Source organism: Calonectris borealis, chromosome 24 (assembly GCF_964195595.1).
Source record: "Calonectris borealis chromosome 24, bCalBor7.hap1.2, whole genome shotgun sequence".
Classification (NCBI taxonomy): Eukaryota; Metazoa; Chordata; class Aves; order Procellariiformes; family Procellariidae; genus Calonectris; species Calonectris borealis.
This window is the reverse complement of record NC_134335.1, coordinates 7,847,092-7,866,226: the sequence shown is the minus strand read 5'-3', so window position 1 is coordinate 7,866,226 and position 19,135 is coordinate 7,847,092. Positions and strand designations below refer to the sequence as shown.

The 19,135-nt window shown below is 58.5% G+C and overlaps 1 protein-coding gene across 1 annotated transcript in view; it reads left to right on the top strand.

Annotated features, from left to right (window-relative positions):
- The first annotated feature begins 939 nt into the window (after positions 1–939).
- Positions 940–19,135, top strand: part of ST3GAL4 (ST3 beta-galactoside alpha-2,3-sialyltransferase 4) — a 20,281-nt gene continuing 2,085 nt past the window's right edge. The window contains exons 1-11 of the mRNA XM_075173087.1: positions 940–2,542; positions 8,318–8,387; positions 15,990–16,068; positions 16,571–16,652; positions 17,180–17,260; positions 17,379–17,476; positions 17,828–17,888; positions 18,175–18,270; positions 18,358–18,547; positions 18,677–18,820; positions 18,965–19,108. Of these exons, the coding sequence (XP_075029188.1) occupies positions 2,364–2,542; positions 8,318–8,387; positions 15,990–16,068; positions 16,571–16,652; positions 17,180–17,260; positions 17,379–17,476; positions 17,828–17,888; positions 18,175–18,270; positions 18,358–18,547; positions 18,677–18,820; positions 18,965–19,108 (1,224 nt within the window). The 5' untranslated portion in view covers positions 940–2,363. The remainder of the gene's footprint in view (positions 2,543–8,317; positions 8,388–15,989; positions 16,069–16,570; positions 16,653–17,179; positions 17,261–17,378; positions 17,477–17,827; positions 17,889–18,174; positions 18,271–18,357; positions 18,548–18,676; positions 18,821–18,964; positions 19,109–19,135) is intronic.

Sequence of the window (19,135 nt, the reverse complement as noted above, 5' to 3'; positions counted from 1 at the left end):
AAAGGGGTAGGAAGGACCGATCCTGGCGTGGACGGAGCCGCCGGCAGTGGGATCCGGGCATCCTGGTGCGGGATACTGATAAATCCCACCCCATCGTGTGCGTCTGGAGCCCTCTTCTCCCACGGGATGGGCTCGTTCTCGGGGGACGGTGAAGATGCTTGCCCCAAGGCAGCAGAAAAAGGTCTTTTGCAGGGTGAGCCGATAGGATTTTATTGTTCTAGGGAGCGGAGAACAAAGGAAAATCTTCCTCCGGGGGCTTTTTTGTGCTCCTCGGCTTGGACATCGGGTGTGGGATGCATTTTTCCCCGTCGGGTTAACAGAGCGATGCCCGCGCAGTCCTGGTGCCCGGTGGGTTGGTGCCGGGCTGCTCGGTGACTCCGGTCTCCATCTCTTAGCGAGATGAGCTAATTAAAGTCTTGCGGCCGAGCTTTTGGGAAAACCCTGCTGAATTTGCCTCTCTTCTCTGCCAGGCTCCCCTCCGGCCGCTCTCGGAGATGAAGAGGCCGGCGGCGGAGCAGGGGGATTACCCAGGCTTTGCCTCCGCTCGGGCTTTCCCCGAGTGACGCGGGACGGACACCCCGGGCAGGGCAGAACCCCGGCTTGGCGATGGAGCTGATGGTTTTAAGTGTGCAGAGAGAACCTTCTCCCTTCGCTTAGGGAAGGGGCTGGAGCAGACGGGAGGTCCACGCTGGTCACTGCTCTCGGTCTGGAGCTTTGGGGTCGGGGATCAGCCCCGGGGGAGGGATGCGCTGGGACTGCTGGCTGCAGTCAACTTTGCATTTCGACTTGTGTTGCGTTGCGATTGCCCTTCCCCGTTGCGTTGCAATTCCCGTTGCGTTGCATCGCGGCTCTCCGTAGCACGTGCCGGATCCCAGCCTGGGAAGAGCCGGGATCTTGAGCAGAGGACTCGGAGGTGGACTCATCCCGGGAGATGCCACCTCCGGCTCCGGTTGCTGGCTGTCCTGCAGGTGTGAGGTCTCCTCTTCCTACCCTGGCTCCTAACGACGTGTCCGACCTGTCATGAACTCCTAACATCCTTCTCAGCCGTGCTTTGCTGGACTCTCCCTAACCCCTGTGCTTAATTATCTCCATCATTAGAGGGCTGCTTGCTCCTCCAGCTCCGGGCAATGATTTAATAGCAACTGCTACGGGCACCAAATCCCAGGAGGATACGGGCTAAGGGCTCTGCGGAGGTAAATATAAGAGGAGAAACTGTCCGTCGACACTAATTTTAAGGGATGTTCCACCATGGAGATCTGTGAGTAGGGTGTCTTCCAGAGCTGGGACCGTGATGGTGACCGGAGCATCCTCCTGGTCCCTAACCCACCCATGGAGTGCAAACCCACCCGTGGAGTAAAAACATCTATTTAAGTCCGTTTTAAACTCTGGAACAACCATACTTACCTCTCCAAGCCTGGATTTTTATAGCTTGTGTCGTCCCCATGCTTGCAACCAACATCAGAGGTGGATGCCAGGCTGCGGGACGTGGGAATGCCAAGCCCAGCCCCGGCGGGACCGGGGCCCTCCACGTGCCTGTTTTTGGGGGGGGTTTCGGCCGGCAGCGATTCTCAGATTGAATGCCACTAATTAAAACTAATTATTTGGCAATATCTCTAAATCCCACATATTCTGTTACCTGTTCTCTTGTATAAGGCGACGGTTCCGTTGCTTTAGTCCTGAGTGTTTCAGAGCTGGTTCAGGCTGGACGTCTTGTTCTCACGAGCTTTTCCTATCGTGCTTTTTTAAAAAACATTTATTTTATTTCATTTTTTTCCCCCTTTTGGTTGGTTTCTCTGGGCATAGCGCAATGGCTGCATAAGGAATAGGGATGTGGTCCTCCTCCTGCGGAGGTTGGCGTCCCGGCTTCGCCCGCATCCCTATGGGGACCCCATCCCATTCTTCCCATCCCGGGCTGGGGCCGGTGACCCTCGTACGATGCCGTCGGGGACACTTGCACGAGCGGTTTTGATTTTGCAGCGAGGAAAGGAAATGATTTGACGCTTTCACGCTGCTCTTTGCAACTTCTGGTTCTCTTTTTTTCGGCGTTTCTTTTTCACGTCCCCTCGCCTTCCTCTCGCACTTGGACACCGGGCGGCTTCTCCCTCCTCCGGCCGCGATCCTCGTGTTTATTGAGCTTTTTCTAGGAAAATCTTGCGTCTTCTTGGGAAGGAAAAGAGAAAAAAAAAAAAAAAAAGCCCAGTTCTTGCTAATCTTTTGCGTTTCCAGCTGCTGACCCCTTGCATGTGACCGGGGCTGGGCTGGAAATTTTCCTCGGAGGAAGGAGAAAAGGATTTGGCCGACGGGGAACGGCGAAACCGGAGAAGGAGCCCCCCCTCCATCCCGGTTTTGCTTCGGACTGGTGGATGCTCGGAGCGGTTTCGGGCCGGCACGGGCTGCGGCTCCTCTCCAGGATGTGTTTTGCCGTCTGCCGGAGGCCGCCGAGCTGCGGTGCCGGCATCACTGACGGACGCTGCTCCCGGCTGGTCCGGCTCCGCCGTACCACGGATCGGCGCGGGATGGTGACCGCCGAGCCGCAGGGAAGGTGGGCGGGAGCGATGGAGGTGGGGAAGGATGCGGGCGAGCGCTTGCTTCGGGGTGTTCGGCGCGTGATGGGGCCGAAGCGGCGATTTTGGGAGAGCGGGATTTGGTAGGCGCCGGATTCTGCGCATCCCCCGTGGTTCCGACCCCGCGATAAATTGCGCTGGCACAAAGAGGGACGGGGCGCAGGTTTGCCGGCATCGCTCCGGCGGGATGCTTGGGGCTTCTCGAGCACGTAAGCTGCCGTGCAGGTGGTTTATATTAATTACGGGCAAGTTATTTATATAATGTCGATGTGGGCGTTAACGCGCGGTCGGGTATTTTTGGTTTTACGGTGTGTATTTATGCGCTGGCCGTGCGAAAGGGCACGGCGGAGCTGCAGGGGGGGCATTGGCGGGCAGCCTTACCTGTGCCACCGGTTTGGGTGGGTTTGACCACCCATGGGTGCTGCTGGTCCCTGTCCCACGGGCTCAGGGATGGCTGGAGGGGGCCCGGGGGGGGGTCCCCACTGCATCGGTCCCTGTCTAAGCTAGGGTGGCATCCTGGCTCTTCGATGCTGGGATGCTCCGGGGTTTGCCAAGCCGCTGCCACTCGAGGACCGTTGTGGGATGCAGCCCGTGCCGGTGAGGGATGCTGGGAGGTGGGATACAGCGGTGGGATGGGTGGTGCAGGGGCGCATCGTAATGCGAGCAAGGCCGTTTGAAACAACGCGGCGCCGGAGGAGGACTCCCCTCCCGACACCACGCCTGCGAAATTATCTCAACAGATCTATGGAGAGATTCCTCCTCTTCTTTGGGTTGTTTTGTTTTGTTTTTTTTTGGGGGGGGGTTGTTTTTATTACAAATCAGAATCAACCTAAATCACAAAGCCGCGTCCAGGTAGGACTGAGCAGGGAGCTGGCTTCCTTCCCTTCGTTATTTGCGGGTTGAAAAAAAACCACATACGCTGAAGCTTGTTTGGTTTTGGGTCTGTGAAGGAGGCTTTAACCTGAGCTCACGCCGTTGGAATTCCCCACTGCGCCTGGGAGAGGCTCCTCGCCTCCGATCGCTTCCAGATGCCGTTCCCGCTTCGCCTCTTCCCCTTCCAAAATGTCTCCCCCGGCTCGCCAGCAGCTTCGCTGAAGTTTTCCCGGCCGGATTCGGCATCCCGATATCCGGCTGGGCTGAGTCAGCCGAGCCTCAATTTTTTTTAACCAGAGTGTGATGCCGGCGGCGAGAGGTTGCAACTCGCCCCGTGGCCTTGCACAAGCCGGAACCCCGGGTCGGATCCCGCGTCAGGTTTTGAGCCTCTTGCGACATTTCCATGGGGTGGTTTTTTAATTTCCTTTTAAAATATCTATATATGAACCAGGCTGGAGTTTGGGGCTCGGGGTCCCTGCCTGCGCTGCCGAGCATCCCTGAGCCCCGAAATGGGGGGAAACTGAGGCAGGAAAGCGCCCAGCGAGAATTGAGGATGCTTTAACGCTGTGGCTCCAGGGCTTTGCTGCCAGCCGAAGATCCCCCACGGCGGGGAATAAAACACCCCTATCTGGGTGTTAAAACCCCATCCCGGCAGCTCCGTGGCCATCGGTCTCGTCCGACCCCCCCCGGTGTGGAGTGCGTGGGGTGGGGTTTTAGGGCACGAGGATGGATCTGGACCCGCCTGGGTTGGGAATGGAGGAGAGGGCTGGGGCATCGTGGGGAAAAATGGGGTGGAAAGTGAGAAATAAGGGGGGAAAAAAATGCAGAGAGAGGGGACGCAAGTGGATTGGGGGGATGTGGGACCGAAGGAGGACCGGGGTGTGGGATGTGGGGACGGTGTCCAAAATTAAGGGGAGCGAAGGGCTTTCGGGGTTAAATGCGATGCCGCCTTCCCCGTGAGGGGTCGAAGTGGAGAACAAGGCGTCAGGAACCACGTCGAGGGCTGGGAAGTCCTCGGGCCCATCCCTGTACGATAACCAGCGCCGCTTCCAAACAAAAAAAGAGAAGAAAAAAAAAAAAAATAATCGCAAAGACCCGTCTGTTCGTCCACATACGGGCTCAACAGGTCCGCCTCTGGTCTTTGGGGTGGGGGGAGCCGAGGGTGGCCAAGAGTCTGGCTTTCAAAGCACGCTATTTACGCAACAAAAAAAAAAAAAAAAAGAAAAGGCGATTTGTCCTCAAAAATATTCGCCCTTTTTTTTTTTTTTTTTATGGCGGGGCGATGGCAGCCCTTGCTGGCAGGGTGGGGAGGTGCAGGCAGCTCCTGATGAAGGGCTGGAGGAGCTGGCGGCGAGGGGGGCTTTTGCACTAAAAATATGGGTGAACACAAGGGTTCGGTGCCCCGGCACCGCGTTAGGGTAAGGGGAGGATAAAACCTGCCCCGGCGCTGCCCTGCATCTCCCGGCAAATTCGGCTTTAGCATCCTTCAGCATCCTTACGGTCCTTCGGCAGCTGCCGTGGAGCTGGGGCTTCCCAGGCCCCTTTGCTACCTAATTAACAAAGTCGCTGCTTAATTCCGACTGCATTTACAAGTTAAATTGACAGATTATCTGTATTATGCAAACGCATACTTAAATCTTAATTATTTATTTGCCTGGCTGGCGTGAATGCACGGAGTGTCTGTAAATCAGCGGCTTTAAGCCTGGGGATGCTCTTCTCTTGGAAGCACGGAGTTTTGCTAAGAAATAAACCCAAAATAGGCTTTTTTTTTCGGTCTGATGGGGGATGCTAAACACGCCAGCTTGGAAACAGCGGCGATTTCTCGTGCATATTTCTTGCTTTTTTATTTTTTTTTTTTTTAGGGAGGTTTTTATCGCGGGAGGCTTGTCCTTAAATAGCGGTCGTTTATTTTTAGGTCGGTCGCTGCTTCGGATAATCCGGCTTGGCTGGGCAGCCTTGCTTTTTCCTCCCATTCTTGGGGATTTAGTAGAAATAGGTTTATTAAATTAATAAAATAAAATCTAATAAATTCTTAATTTAAGTAAAAAAAAACCCGGTTGGGGTGGAGGATGGGGGTTTCTGAGGGTGGTGGTGGCTCTTCCGTGCTCTCCCGGCCAGGGAGCATCCGCCAGGATGCTGGGGTGAGGATTAGCAGGGAAACATCTCTTGAAAAATTGCATCCCCCACTGGAATTACACCTTTGGCTCGGCCGAAGGACGGCCGGGAAGCGGCCGGATTATCTCCCACTAAATACCTGCCGGATGAATAAGCTCCTGGTCCCGGGGCGATAGCGATCGGGGCGACGTGAGGGATGTGCCGGGCTTGGAAACACCTCGCTCGTGCCAAGGAGAGACGTTTTCTCCGGAGGAGGAGGAGGAGGAGGATGAGCTCACCTGGATTTTATTCCCCTCCCAGCCCGGTTTTTGCTCTCTCCCCCCTTGGGAGATAGTTTTAACCGAGGGAGACTGGCGCTGGCGATGGAGCGCCGACGGACGGACGGACGGACGGCTGCCTTGCTTCAGGTCTGGCTGGTGGAAGGAGGAGAAACGCCGTCTCCGTCTCCCCCCTCCTCTTTTTTACAGCCCCCCGGGGGAGGGGGGGTCCGGTCCTCGATGGGAGGGATTCGGTGGCTCGTCCCTGCCCTGCGCGTGTCCCCTCTTGCCTGCGCAATTCCCCAAAAATCCCCGTGCCCCCCGGGGATGCTCCTGCGCCGGGGCTGAGCCCCTCAAAGGACTGATCCTGCCTGGCTTTAATCTTTAATAGGGGAAGGGATGCGGCCGTTGGGTTTTTGTTTTCTTCCGCCTGAAGCCGCGAGCATCCCGGAGCGGAGACGTCGGGGGGGCGAGCTCCTCAAAATTGGAAATTGTTATTTAAATGCAGCCTGGTAGGCAGGAGGGGAAACTGAGGCAGGCGGTGTAGCTGGGAGCCTGGGGGAGGTACAGGAGCAAAATTCAGCTTGTTGAGGGTTTTTGGAGGGCGCTGGGATACAGGATGTTCATTTTCTGCTGGGATCAGCTGCCGGATGGGCTGAGCCGCCCGCGGCGAGCGGTGGAGACGACGGCTCTTGACCTGCCGGACGCCTGAACCGCGATGGGGTTTTTTTCTGGACCTTGAGCTGGGAATGGCCGATTGCATCGGCTGGTGGGGGGGGGAACCGCTCGGGAGGCTGGAAAACAATCCCGGGGAGACGGGCAGCGATCCGGCTCCCAGCTCCTCCAGTCGAGCTGGAAAGACCAGCTTTGGGCAAGACCTGGGATCCTCCCTCGCAGGGCCCGTGTGCTTTAAGGGATCGCAATCGTCTGCTGATCCAGGGCTGCAGCATCCTCCGGGAGGATGCTGGGGGGAAGGAGGCATCCCCTTGCCCACCCCCAGGCAGCTCGGAGCATCCTCCTCCTCCTCCTCATCCTCTCTACTGCTGCGCCGTGAAGCGCTTTAGCAGGAGGTCCCCCGGGGAAGAGTTTAACCTCGTTAGCGAATCCTATAATTCACGGCTCTAAATAAAAAGGCTCCCTGTCGGCAGCAACGGGGGATGCTCCGGTGGATTCAGGGCTGCTGGTGCAGGAAGGTGAATTTTTTGGGCGCTTGCAAAGCGGCCCCAAGCGCGTCTGGTTTGGCTGTTGATTGCCCCAAGCCCTCTGGTTTAATTGCTTCACCCAGCAAATGGTGGAGGTAGGAGAAAGCTTTGGCCCGGAGAGGGAAGATGTGGGGCTGGGATGGAGCCATCCCTCATCCTCCCAGGGAGAAGTACCCAGCCTCGATGATAGGAGAAAGCATCTCGGTGGTTTCCTTCCCCATCCCTTGCTCGGGGACGTGCCCTCTGTTAAAATTAACGGGGCGTTAAGAGCCGAGCACGCCTTGGGCAAGGCTTGCACCAGCGTGGTGGCCCCCAGCATCTCTCGCATTCACTTTTCCCAGCTGGAGGAGGTGGAGAGAGGTAAGGAAACCTCCTGATTTCCCCTTGGAAGCATCTTCTCTGCCTGGGCTCGAGCACCGGCTGCGGAGAGAACCTTGCTGATGCTGTCCAGGCCACCCTTCCCCATCTGCTTTGCCCTTCCTTGCACCAAACCGGGCTGAGATTGTTCCTCACGTGGTTTTTTTGGGAGAGCCGTGACTCCCATCCATCCCACCGGCACGGAAGGAAGAGCAAAGCTGGTTCCCGACTGCTAACTGAGATAGCAATGGGCTCGCTTCACCTGGCTGGCTCGTTTTCACCCCACCTTGCTGCTCATTAGCTGGGGTAATTAAGCTGGATGCAGAGCAGCTGTCCTCACAGAGAGGCTTTTCTTTGAGAAGCAGCATGGCAGAAGGGTTTCCAGGCACAGCAGCTCCTCGGCAAGGCTTTTCCTTCCCCAAGTCGTAAGGATATCACAGCGCGGGGCGAGGATGCGTAATTCGGAATGTTTTGGGGGAAGAGATGCCGGAGACGTGGGGCTAAGGAGCGTCCTCCGCGCGGGAAGCCAGGAGAGCTGCGGAGCATCCCAGGACGAGCAGGGCTGTATCCCTCTTTCCCTGGTAAAGGGCATCACCCTCTTCCTCAAAACCCCAGTGAGTCACGGAAGGGGATTTTGGTGGGAAAGGCTAAAAGATGTTGGGGAGACCTGCGGCGAGGTCCGGGCTCTCAACCGCCGCCCCTCCTCCTTAAAAGCAGCTGGGAGCCCGGCCCTGGGTGCTGCCGGAGGAGGTGGGTGGCTTTGCGGAGAGCGCAGGCATCCTTCTGCGACACGTGATGGCTCGCCGGGGCCCTCCTGTTGGTTCCCCATCGGAGCTGCCCTAGGTGGGGATCGATAGGGATCCGCCGGATCCTCCGAAGGCGGCTGGCTGCTAAGCGAAGCATCCCTCGCGCGTAGCCCTAAGGACGCTCTCCCTTTTCGCTTTGCCAGGGGAAGAGAGGATGGCCTCGTAGATCCCGCCGAGCTCCTGCCTGCTCTGCCTGGACCAAGAGGACGGACCGTAAGTAGACGCAACCTCCTGCCGGCTTTTTCCTGCCCCGACGGGGACCGGCTTCAGCCTCTTCCCGCTGCTGGGGATGCTGGAAAAGATCTCCCCTGAGACGAGCATCCTCCTCCCGGCATGGCTGATGGGGTTAACGGAGCGTCGAGGCGATGCTGGGGGTGCAAAATGATGGAGTGGGTTATTTTCTGAATATTTTCCTCCGCGGTCCTTAACGTAGGGAGAAGAGAGCAGGGGGGGGATGCGCAAGCGCACCGCTGTAGGGGCAGGGGGGGTAAATCCAGCCGGCTGCTTCACCCCGGAGATTTTGGAGCCGGAGGACTTGAGCTCAAGGGTGGGGTTACCCTGGGGTTTATGCTACCCTAAAACCGTCCCATTTGCCGGTGCAAAACAGGAGGCGTGGAGGAAACGACGGGGAAACCGCAGGGCTGCCGCGGCGGGGGGGGGGTTAAGGTGGCACTTGGAGCCTTGCAAAGGGGACGGCAACCGGGCAGGCGGCTTTTGAGCCCCTAAAAGTGAACCCCTGTAGTCAAAAGCCACTGGGGACGGTAGCTGCCTGTGGGATAACTCAGCCCTGGGGCTTGAGATCCCTTAATTTCCCACTTTCTTTACATGGGGAGCTGGGGTGGGATCCGGGCGTTGCTTGGGTTGGGGTTGGAGATGGGCTGGAGCACCTCGATGGTTTCGGTTTTTTACCGACCTGGACCGTTCACATCCCCGCTCCGAGGGAGCGGGTGCTCCCTGCGGATGCTTCGCCCGCCGCTCCCGGGGGAGCAGGCGGCGGGGCAAGGCTGCCTTCACCCTGCCTGCACCCCAAGACTCCTGCCTTCCCCTTTCTGCTGCTTTATTTTGGGGGGAGGGTGGGGGGGCGTTAGACCGAAGCGCAGGTGCAAAGCCGCGTTGCCAAAGCCGCTCTCGCCGTTGCCGCCCGCATCCCTGGGCGGTCCCCGAGGATGGAGGTGCCGGCGAGTAAACACGGCAACGGGGTGATGGTGGCGGCAAACGGGGACCGGCTGGGGCAGGTAGGAGGAGGGGGTGGCCGGACCAACGCCGGGGGCTCTCGAGGCTCGGCGATCAAATCCCACGGGTATAAAGTCGTTGCCGGTAGGTGCCCGCCCTCGTCTCGTTAGCGTGGGGTTGTCCCCCCACGGGCGGCTCAGCTCTTCTCCGGCAGCTCGACTACGACCTCCGGGTTATAGCCAGCTGCGTCCGGCAAAAAGGGTCTTTATTTTATTTTTTTAAATAGGAAAAGAGCGATTAAACCTGTATAATATAAATAATAATATATAACCTATAATAATGTAGCCTAACGCACCGAGGATTACGGAGTTCAATCCAGTTGGCGGCCGGTCACGAGCGGTGTTCCCCAGGGCTCAGTGCTGGGGCCGGTCCTGTTCAATATCTTTATCAACGATCTGGACGAGGGGATCGAGTGCTCCCTCAGTCAGTTTGCAGATGACACCAAGCTGGGCGGGAGTGTTGATCTGCTGGAGGGTGGGAAGGCTCTGCAGAGGGACCTGGACAGGCTGGGTCGATGGCCGAGGCCAATGTATGAGGTTCAACAAGGCCAAGTGCCAGGTCCTGCACTTGGGCCACAACAACCCCAGGCAACGCTACAGGCTTGGGGAAGAGCGGCTGGAAAGTGCCCGGAGGAAAAGGACCTGGGGGTGCTGGTCGACAGCGGCTGGACATGAGCCGGCAGTGTGCCCAGGTGGCCAAGAAGGCCAACGGCATCCTGGCCTGTATCAGAACTAGTGTGGCCAGCAGGAGCAGGGAGGTGATCGTGCCCCTGTACTCGGCCCTGGTGAGGCCGCACCTCGAATCCTGTGTTCAGTTCTGGGCCCCTCACCACAAGAAGGACATGGAGGTGCTGGAGCGTGTCCAGAGGAGGGCAACGAAGCTGGTGAAGGGCCTGGAGCACAAGTCTGATGGGGAGCGGCTGAGGGAACTGGGGGTGTTCAGCCTGGAGAAGAGGAGGCTGAGGGGAGACCTCATCGCGCTCTACAACTACCTGAAAGGAGGTTGTAGCGAGGTGGGGGTTGGTCTCTTCTGCCAAGTAACAGCGATAGGACGAGAGGAAATGGCCTCAAGTTGCGCCAAGGGAGGTTTAGATTGGACATGAGGAGAAATATCTTTACCGAAAGAGTGGTCAGGCCTTGGAACAGGCTGCCCAGGGAAGTGGTGGAGTCCCCATCCCTGGAGGTATTTAAAAGACAGGTAGATGAGGCCCTTAGGGACGTGGTGTAGTGGGCATGGGGGTGTTGGGTTGACGGCTGGACTCGATGATCTCAGAGGTCTTTTCCAACCTGTATGATTCTATGATTCTATGAGGAGGAGGCCTGTAGCTCCTCTGATGGCATGGGGTTACCCCGGAGGCACGGGATGCTCGGCTATACCCACGCAGCCGGTGTTTCGGGGCTTTGGGTCCCATCCCTGTGTTTTTCCTGCTGCAAGGTTTAAAAAAAAAAAAGGTGAGAGAGGAGAGGATGGCGGCAGCGCCGGCCTGAACCGGGTTTGGGCTCCCGGGCACATTAAAACCAACAGCGCCGGGGAAAGGCAGGAGCAGCCCGGATTCATTCTGGGGACGTGCCGCTGTGGAAATATCCGTCCTACCTGAGCTTATTTGCTGTTGCCACCTCTAAAATTCCACCCGTGTCACGGGAATAGTTTGGTAAGGCTTACATGCCAACGAGGGTTTGTTTTTCCCTATCATATCTTTGGCCGGGTTACTGTGAGCCTAGGATACCACGGGCTAAGGAAACAACGCTGCCTCTCCTGTTAAGAGGCAATTAAGATTCCTTTAAAGTGACTTGCAGGGCTCTTAAAATAGGATAAACGTGGGTATTGGCGGCACGGGCTGGCTCGCTGCGCCCTCGATAGGGCCACGTCCGGTGTGGAACGGGACTGATTTTTGCAGTGTCGTGCCCTAATGACCTCCCGCATCCCCTGGCCCGCTGCCCTGGCAGGTCGTCCTCTTGCAATTGCTCTGCCCTGCCGTTTTCTGGCTGGTGCAGGCATCCCTGGTCCCCCTGCGGCATTCCCAGTCACCCCCAGCATCCTCATCCCACTGCAGCATCCCTGGTCCCCCCAGCATCCCCATCCCACCGCAGCATCCCTGGTCCCCCCAGCATCCCCATCCCACTGCAGCATCCCCAGTCGCCCCCAGCATCCTCATCCCACCGCAGCATCCCCGGTCCCCCTGCGGCATCCCCGGTCCCTCCCCAGCATCCCCGGTCCCCCCCAGCATCCCCATCCCAGTGCAGCATCCCTGGTCTCCCTGCGGCATTCCCAGTCCCTCCCAGCATCCCCATCCCACCGTAGCATCCCTGGTCCCCCCCCCAGCATCCCTGGTCCCCCCCCCAGCATTCCCATCCCACCGCAGCATCCCTTGGAGGGGGATCACATCCAGACCCCGCTGCCTTTTGGGCTTGCGACGGTGGTTGTTTGCAATCCCACGAGGTTTTTCTCCCCGAGGTTTCCTTCCCAGCTTGGGAAAAAAAAAAAAATAAACCTCCCCGAGCACCTGGAGCTCCGCAGCAGCCCGGGTGAGGAAACTTGGAGTTGCCAAGCTGAGGATTTGGGTACCTTTGATGCTCTGCCAAGCCCAGGCAGCGCCTCGAGTTGGCCGGATCCTTTCCCCGGAGGATTGCCCCCGGCCACCTCCCAGGTTGCGTTCAGGCTCCGGCACGCAATGGTTTTGCCGAGGCAGGATGCGGCCGAACCGGCGCGGGGGGTAAACCGACATCTGCCAGGCTCCTGCGGCAATCCCAGCCCTACCGCGTGGAGAAAAACCGTGGGATGGGGGGCTTGGAAGATCCCAGGGCTGTAAACTGCTTCCTTGGGGACCCTCCTGCTGGTCCCCGCATGCCTTGAAGGCTCGGGATGGGGTGGAAGGGGTCTGTGCTGTCCCGGCCGTCTCCCTTCAGTTCCCACTGCCAGGAGTGAATCCCTAGGGATTGCCGGTGCATCTCTTCCTTGGGTGCGATCCCTTCAAATCCAGCTCTGCTCCAGTTAAAAATAAACGCATGGTTTTTGGGGGGTGAACCGTGGGAGACGCTCATTCCCCGACGAGCGTCCTTCTCACCCGGGGAGACCGGGCAGCGGGCAGCTCCCTGCCCCGTGGGATGGGATGGGATGGGACGGGATGGGACGGGATGGCGGGAGCATGGAAGAGGCATCCAAGTACCAAGAGCCTTCCCTCGATGGCCTGCTGGTCCGGGGATGCTTTGCCGGGATGGCAGCGGGTGGCTGGGATCACCGTCCGCCTGCGCTGGGATGGGATGGGCGGATTTCTAATCACTTTGCGCTTGCTCCGCGACTTTAAATGCTTTCTTTTTTTCTTTTTTTTTTTTTTGCCTAAATGTGGGCTGGGAGCAGCTCGGCCGGTGCCCGCTGCCGCTTTCTGGATTGAGATGACTTAAATCCGGAGATGCCGGATCTGGCTGGAGCTGTCGAGGCCATGGAGGGAGATGGGGATGGATGGAAATATAGGGATGGGCTCCCCCGAGGTCACCTAGGAGCAGGGGGGTCGGTCCCCGTGGGTGTTGCTGGCATCTCCCAGGGGCTTTCCCAAGTGAAACTGGGAGGTGAGACCCTGCTCCAGCTCCGAGGGAGACGGGGAAACTCAACGAGGAGCTTCGCAGCATCCCGGGGATGGGGCTTTCCCGTAACGCCGGGGTGGGGAAGGGGAGACCCGACTGCCAAGGTGGGGCGGCAGCGGGGCTTGTAAGTAATGGATGCAGCGATAATATTCAGCCGGGGGGTGCGTTGCTCAGACATCAAAGAGAGGGGCTTTTTCCGAGCGTGGGGAGCCGAATCCACCCGGGACTTTCCCCCCAGTTCCAGGGCTTGGCGGGGGAGGCGATGCCCTGGACCGAACCTGCAGGAGCGGTGGTCGAGGCGTGCCTGCATCCCCTCCACGATACCGGCCGGGGGTGCTGCGGTGGGGGGGACTGGGGGGGGGGGTGCCGTGGTGGAGGACGCCGTGGTGAAGGACCAGGGGGATGCTGCGTTGGGGGGTGCTGCATTGGGGGATGCTGCGGGGATACCAGGGGATGCTGCGGGGGACCAGGGGATGCTGCGGGGGACCAGGGGTGCTGCGGGGGGACCAGGGGTGCTGCGGGACCAGGGGATGCTGCGGGGGGACCAGGGGATGCTGCGGGGATACCAGGGATGCTGTGGGGATACCAGGGATGCTGCAGGGGGACCAGGGGGTGCTGCGGGGGACCAGGGATGCTGCGGGGGACCAGGGATGCTGCATGGGGACCAGGGGGTGCTGCGGGGGGACCAGGGGGTGCTGCGGGGGGACCAGGGGATGCTGCAGGGAACCAGGGGATGCTGCAGGACGAGGGATGCCGCGGGGACCAGCAGGACCCTTCAGCATCACCCGCTCCACCAGCTCTACCAGGAGGGAGGGAGCTGGCTCGGGGTGTTCAGACCTTTAAGCAGCCGCTCTGGTTTGGGCTGCGGATCGGACAGCAGGAGGCTGGGAGGAGCTTAAATTAATTCCAGAAGCACCTCCGGCTTGGCCTGGGCACGGGGCAACCTGGGTGTGCTCTGTTTTGTTCCATTCCCTGAACTCTTCACTAAACAGCGTTTGTTTTCCGTGGGGATTAGTAGCTGTGTTTTCGTAGATAAGTTTTGCACTAGGACCAGCTTGCGTGTACAAGCCTGGGAAAAGATCATAAAGGCTTTAAAAAAAAAAGAAAAAATGTATTTAAAAAAAGCTGGTATGTGAAAGCAAACACCGGGGGTGTGAGTGAATTTTCCGTGTGTCTTAACTGGGAGGGGTGAAGCTCAGCTGGGTGATTTGGCGTGGAAGGAGAGAGCTGGGGGGTGAATTTGGTGCTAAATTTGGGTCCCGCTGCCTGGCAGCACCCCAGCCCTGGGCGAATGGGGGTGCTCGGGCCCCCAGGGAGCATCGCCAGCCTCCAGCTGCGGCGGCGGATTTCCCCTCGGGGACTTTTGCTGGGGGGAAGAAAAAAAAAAAACCCAAGAAAACACAAGCTGCTTTTTACTTTCCCCCTAATTTTATCTTTTTCCAAGCAAATGTAACGTATAAAGAGGCGAGACCCCCCCCCAGCTCCTCCTCCCCGCTTCCTCCGACCCTTGAAGATGCAATCCTGGGTTTAATCTTCCCTTTCCTTCCCAAGCCGGGAGGGAGTCGTCGAACCAGAAATACCGATGCAGCGTGAGAGCCAGGCTGGAAATCGGGGGGGGGGGTGGTGGTTTGCTGGGGTCCCCGGGCAATGATTCCCTGGGAAGGGGGTTGATATCCGTGTTTTACAGAGGAGAAGTCCCCGTCCCTCGGCTTTGCTGTCAAACGGACGCAGATTTCTTTGCTCCGTATCCCATCCCGTGGCTTGTAGCGTGGTTTAATTGTCCTTAATTCCCTTTTAATTGCCTTTCCTGCCCTTTTTAATTAATTGCCCTTCCTGCCCTTTCAATTTCGGGAGCGGGTGATGGGGAAGGGAAGCGCCTGGCTCTCGTGGGACCATCTTTGGTCCCGTTTCACCTCTTTCTTGATGCATTTTGCCCCAAAAGCCGCCGCAGGTGTCAGGTTCATTAAGAGCTCGTTGTTAGGCAGGTGGGGGTGCTGAGGTGGGTGCCCTCCCCACCCCGACAAGGTGACTAATCCCGAGAGCCCATGCCAGCCCGGGCACGCTCTTTTCCTCTTGGCTGGACATTTAACACCTCCTTGCCCTCTCCTCCTCTGAAACGTGGCAGATCCGGAGCTCCGGAGCGGGGAGCAGCTCGGTTCCGGGGTGGCAAAGCCAAGCCTAACTCTTGAGCCAGGCTTAGAGTAGGATTCATCCTCGGGGAGCGGTTTTATCAGGGAGCAAAGTTGTACCCCAAAACTTCTCCCAGCTGGTAAGTTCATTTTTTCCATCCGTGCCGTGTCGCGACAGGATGGGGTTGAGCTGGTCCCGGGGTGGCTCCGACCACGGCTCTTTGCTGCCTTATTCCAGGAGCGAGAGGTTTCGGAGGAAGAAAAAAGTCACCCCACCTCCCCGGCCGGCGTTTGCGCGTGCATTAATCTCGTGGCGTCCCCCTTTCCCCGGGCCGGGATGGTTGAATCGAAGGCGTTGGAGGTTCCCCAAGTACGTGATGCTCTTTGCTTTCATCCCGCTCGGCTGCTCCTCTCCTTTCCGCCTGGCTCGGTGGCGGTGGCTGCGGTGGCTTGTGCCCGTCGGATGCTTGAGCCAGGGGTGGGCTTCAAATCTCCCCCCCCCACGTCATCGCCACGGGGATTGATTCGGGCGCTTCGGGGTTTTGCAGTTGAAACCCCACCGGGGGCTCGTTTTTTCCTCTTTAATTCATTTTTTTTTTTTTTTTTTTTTTTCTTTGGAATTTCGGCGTTTAACCTGTACGGCCGAGGCTCCTTGGGAACGGCGGCCGCTTGCCTGGTTTCTATAAACTCTGTATAAATCAAACCTTTGGTGGCTGCGGGGCAGAGAACTGTGGATTTTAAATGGAAATAAATCCCTAGGGAAACCCTGGCACCCGTTCGTCCGCAGGCGGGGGGTGATGCCTCGCGGATGGGGTTTTTGGGGATGGTTTTTGACCTCATCCGATGCCTTTCCCTCTTTTCCCCCGCTCCAGGTGACCGGCGGCAGCCGCGATGAGAGCTCCGGCCCTCGCCTGATGCTTCTCCTGCTGATAAAAATGATCAACAAGTCTCGTGAGTCCCACGGCGGGGGGGTCCTCTCTCCCCCTTTCCAAACAGGCGGGGATTTGCATTTGGAAATTTAGCTTTTAGGATGCTGCTTCGCTGGGTGATGGAGTATTGGGGCATCGCGGGTGAAGTCGGGGTGGGGAGGGTGATTTTGGGGGTCCTCGGGGTTTGGGCACCCGGTAGTCCTTGGGTTTTCTGGTAGAAAAACAGGGTGGAGGCACCCGGGAAGAGGGATGGGTTTGGGCGGCCTTTGACGCAAGGAGGAAACGGGCACAGCGGCTTTTGGACCCGGGACAAAACCAACCCAGTTCCATCCAACCGTGCCAGCCAGGTCCCCGCCGCTCCCCGGGAAGACGGCTCTGCCAGGGACGGCTCCGCCATCCTGGATCTACCAGGACACCCCCGGGGGGTTGCGGGGTCCCCAACATCTGATCATCCAAACCCCAGGGTACCGGTTTGACGGTGTTTTTCTCTTCCCCCACCCCCACCCCCTTCTCTGGGCACGCAGGAGGGAAGATTCTCGGGGTGCTGGCGCTGTTTCTGGTGATGGTTTGGTATTCGATCTACCGGGAAGACAGGTACATACAGCTGTGAGTGGCTTTTATTGAAGTTTAAAGGACCTCCTGCCCTTTCCTTCCCTCTCGGGGGAAGCCCGACCTGCGCAGGGATGCCGGAGCATCGTCTGGCTGGATCCTGGGGGACCGGGGAGGTGGCAGCGTCCTCGGCTGCTGCCGGAGGAGGGGGGACGCGACACGAGGTTCCCCCCTCGGCGTGTGTTGGCGCTCGGGCTCGGAGGGGTTTTGGGTAAATGCCGGTGGTTTTCTGAGCCCGGGAGGAAAGGAAAACCCTGCTCTTCCCAGTCCCAGCGATGCTGATGGAAAGAGGAGAGCGCGAGGTCTATGAGCAGGGCAAGAGAGACCTCTTCCGATGCAAGGCTGCAAGCCCAGCAAATAAATACCCTTAAATGACCTTAAATCTGGCCAGCGATATCCCCGGCGCTGCCGGCACGGCTGGAATCCCACCGTGGCGGTGCCAGAGCCCCCCTTCGCCAGGAGGGGGATGCAGAGGAGCAGGCATCATTATTTTTTTTTTTTTTTTTTAACCCCTTTCCTTACAGCTTTTATTTCCCCGTGCAAGAAAACAAGACGACGTGTCCCCTCGGGGAGGTGGAAAAAAAAGCGGCGCAGCTCATCGGGAAGTGAGTAGCGGGGTTGGGAGCAAGGAAGGGGGGGATGCAGAGGCAGGACCACCAGCCTCCCCCCCCCTCCCCGTGCCGTCCCCCATCCCGGTCTCACCGGCCCTTTGCTCCTCGGCAGCTACACGAGGGACCACCCGCTCTTCTTGCAGCTGAAGGACTATTTTTGGGTGAAGACGCCGTCGCTCTACGAGCTGCCCTACGGCACGAAAGGAAGCGGTAAGCCTGGGCAGCGCTCGCTGTGGGTTTCCGTCTGTCCGTCCTTCGTAAAAACATCTGCAGGTTGATTTTTTTTGCTTTTTTGGGGGGGACTATTCTCTTTTTTCCTCCTCCCCAGCGAGTCGTTTCCTTGATTTTTAGACTTTGTGGCACCTATCCCTTGGGTGCATGTGGTCCCTATAAAAGGGTTTAGGGTGGGCCAGGCTTTACTAAGCCCCAGCCAAGGATTATCTGCCCAGATCTGGAGGCAGCTGGGATTAACGGCAGGAGGACAGGGATGGGGCAGCACCCAGGGCGTTGTAGCAGGCAAGAGCCGTCTTGCTCACCTTCTCCTCGCCCTTGCTTTTGCAGAAGACGTCCTCCTGCGCTTGCTGTCGATCACCCACTACTCCCTGCCCGAGAGCATCCAGAGGTAACGCCGGGGTGGGTTTTGGGGGCTTTTCTGTCTTTCTCTTCATCGTCGCTCTCTTGGGGAGGGGGAAAATCTGCACGTTGTGAGCCCAAGATTTGGCAAAACGAACCTCTGCAACCCAGGGATGGTGGACGGAGCACGGGAAGCTTTGTAGAGTGGACAACGCAGGGTTCAAGCCACCCCTCGAGGGTTAAAACCACCTTGGTTTGGAGCAGGTCTGGTTGAGACAGGGCTTTTCTGGTTGAGACAGGGCTTTTCTGGTTGAGACAGGGCTTTTCTCTCGCAGCCTGAAGTGCCGGAGGTGCGCGGTGGTGGGCAACGGCCACCGGCTCCGCAACAGCTCCATGGGGGAGACCATCAACACGTACGACGTTGTGATCAGGTACGGCCCTGGGTCCGTCCCATTGACCCCCTCCCCAGTGCCACCTGCAGATGGGGTTGACACCTTTGATGTCCCCTCCCCGCCAAGGTTGAACAACGCCCCGGTCCACGGTTACGAGCAGGACGTGGGCTCCAAGACCACCATGCGCCTCTTCTACCCCGAGTCGGCCCACTTCAACCCCAGGACGGAGAACAACCCCGACACGTTGCTGGTGCTGGTGCCCTTCAAGCCCATGGATTTCCAGTGGATGGAGGCCATCCTCAACGACAAGAAGAGGGTAAGCGCGGTGGGAAACCGGGTCCAACCCCTCCCCGACTGCTCCGGGGTCCAACCCTCATCCCACCCCACCCTTGGGGACCTACCTCTCTTACTGGGGACACCACTGGCCATCTCCATCCTCTTGCAGGTTCGGAAAGGGTTTTGGAAACAGCCCCCGTTGATCTGGGACGCCAACCCGGAGCGAGTGCGCATCCTCAACCCTTATTACATGGAAGTAACCGCTGCTAAACTGCTCAACCTCCCCATGAAGCAACCACGGAAGGTCAAACAGGTAAGGGCTGAGGATGGCCGGGCACCCCTGCACCCCCCCGAGAGGTGACGTCCTCTCCCTGCTGGTCCCCCTTGGCCATCCCCACGCAGCTCGCTGAAGGCCCACGGCTCTTCTCACGTCTTCTCCTCCACCCTCTCCCTCCAGAAGCCCACCACGGGGTTGTTGGCCATCACCTTGGCGCTGCACTTCTGCGACCTGGTGCACATCGCGGGCTTTGGCTACCCCGATTCGGCCAACAAGAAGCAGACCATTCACTACTACGAGCAGATCACGCTCAAGTCCATGGCGGTAAGTATCTACCCCCACTTTTTGTCC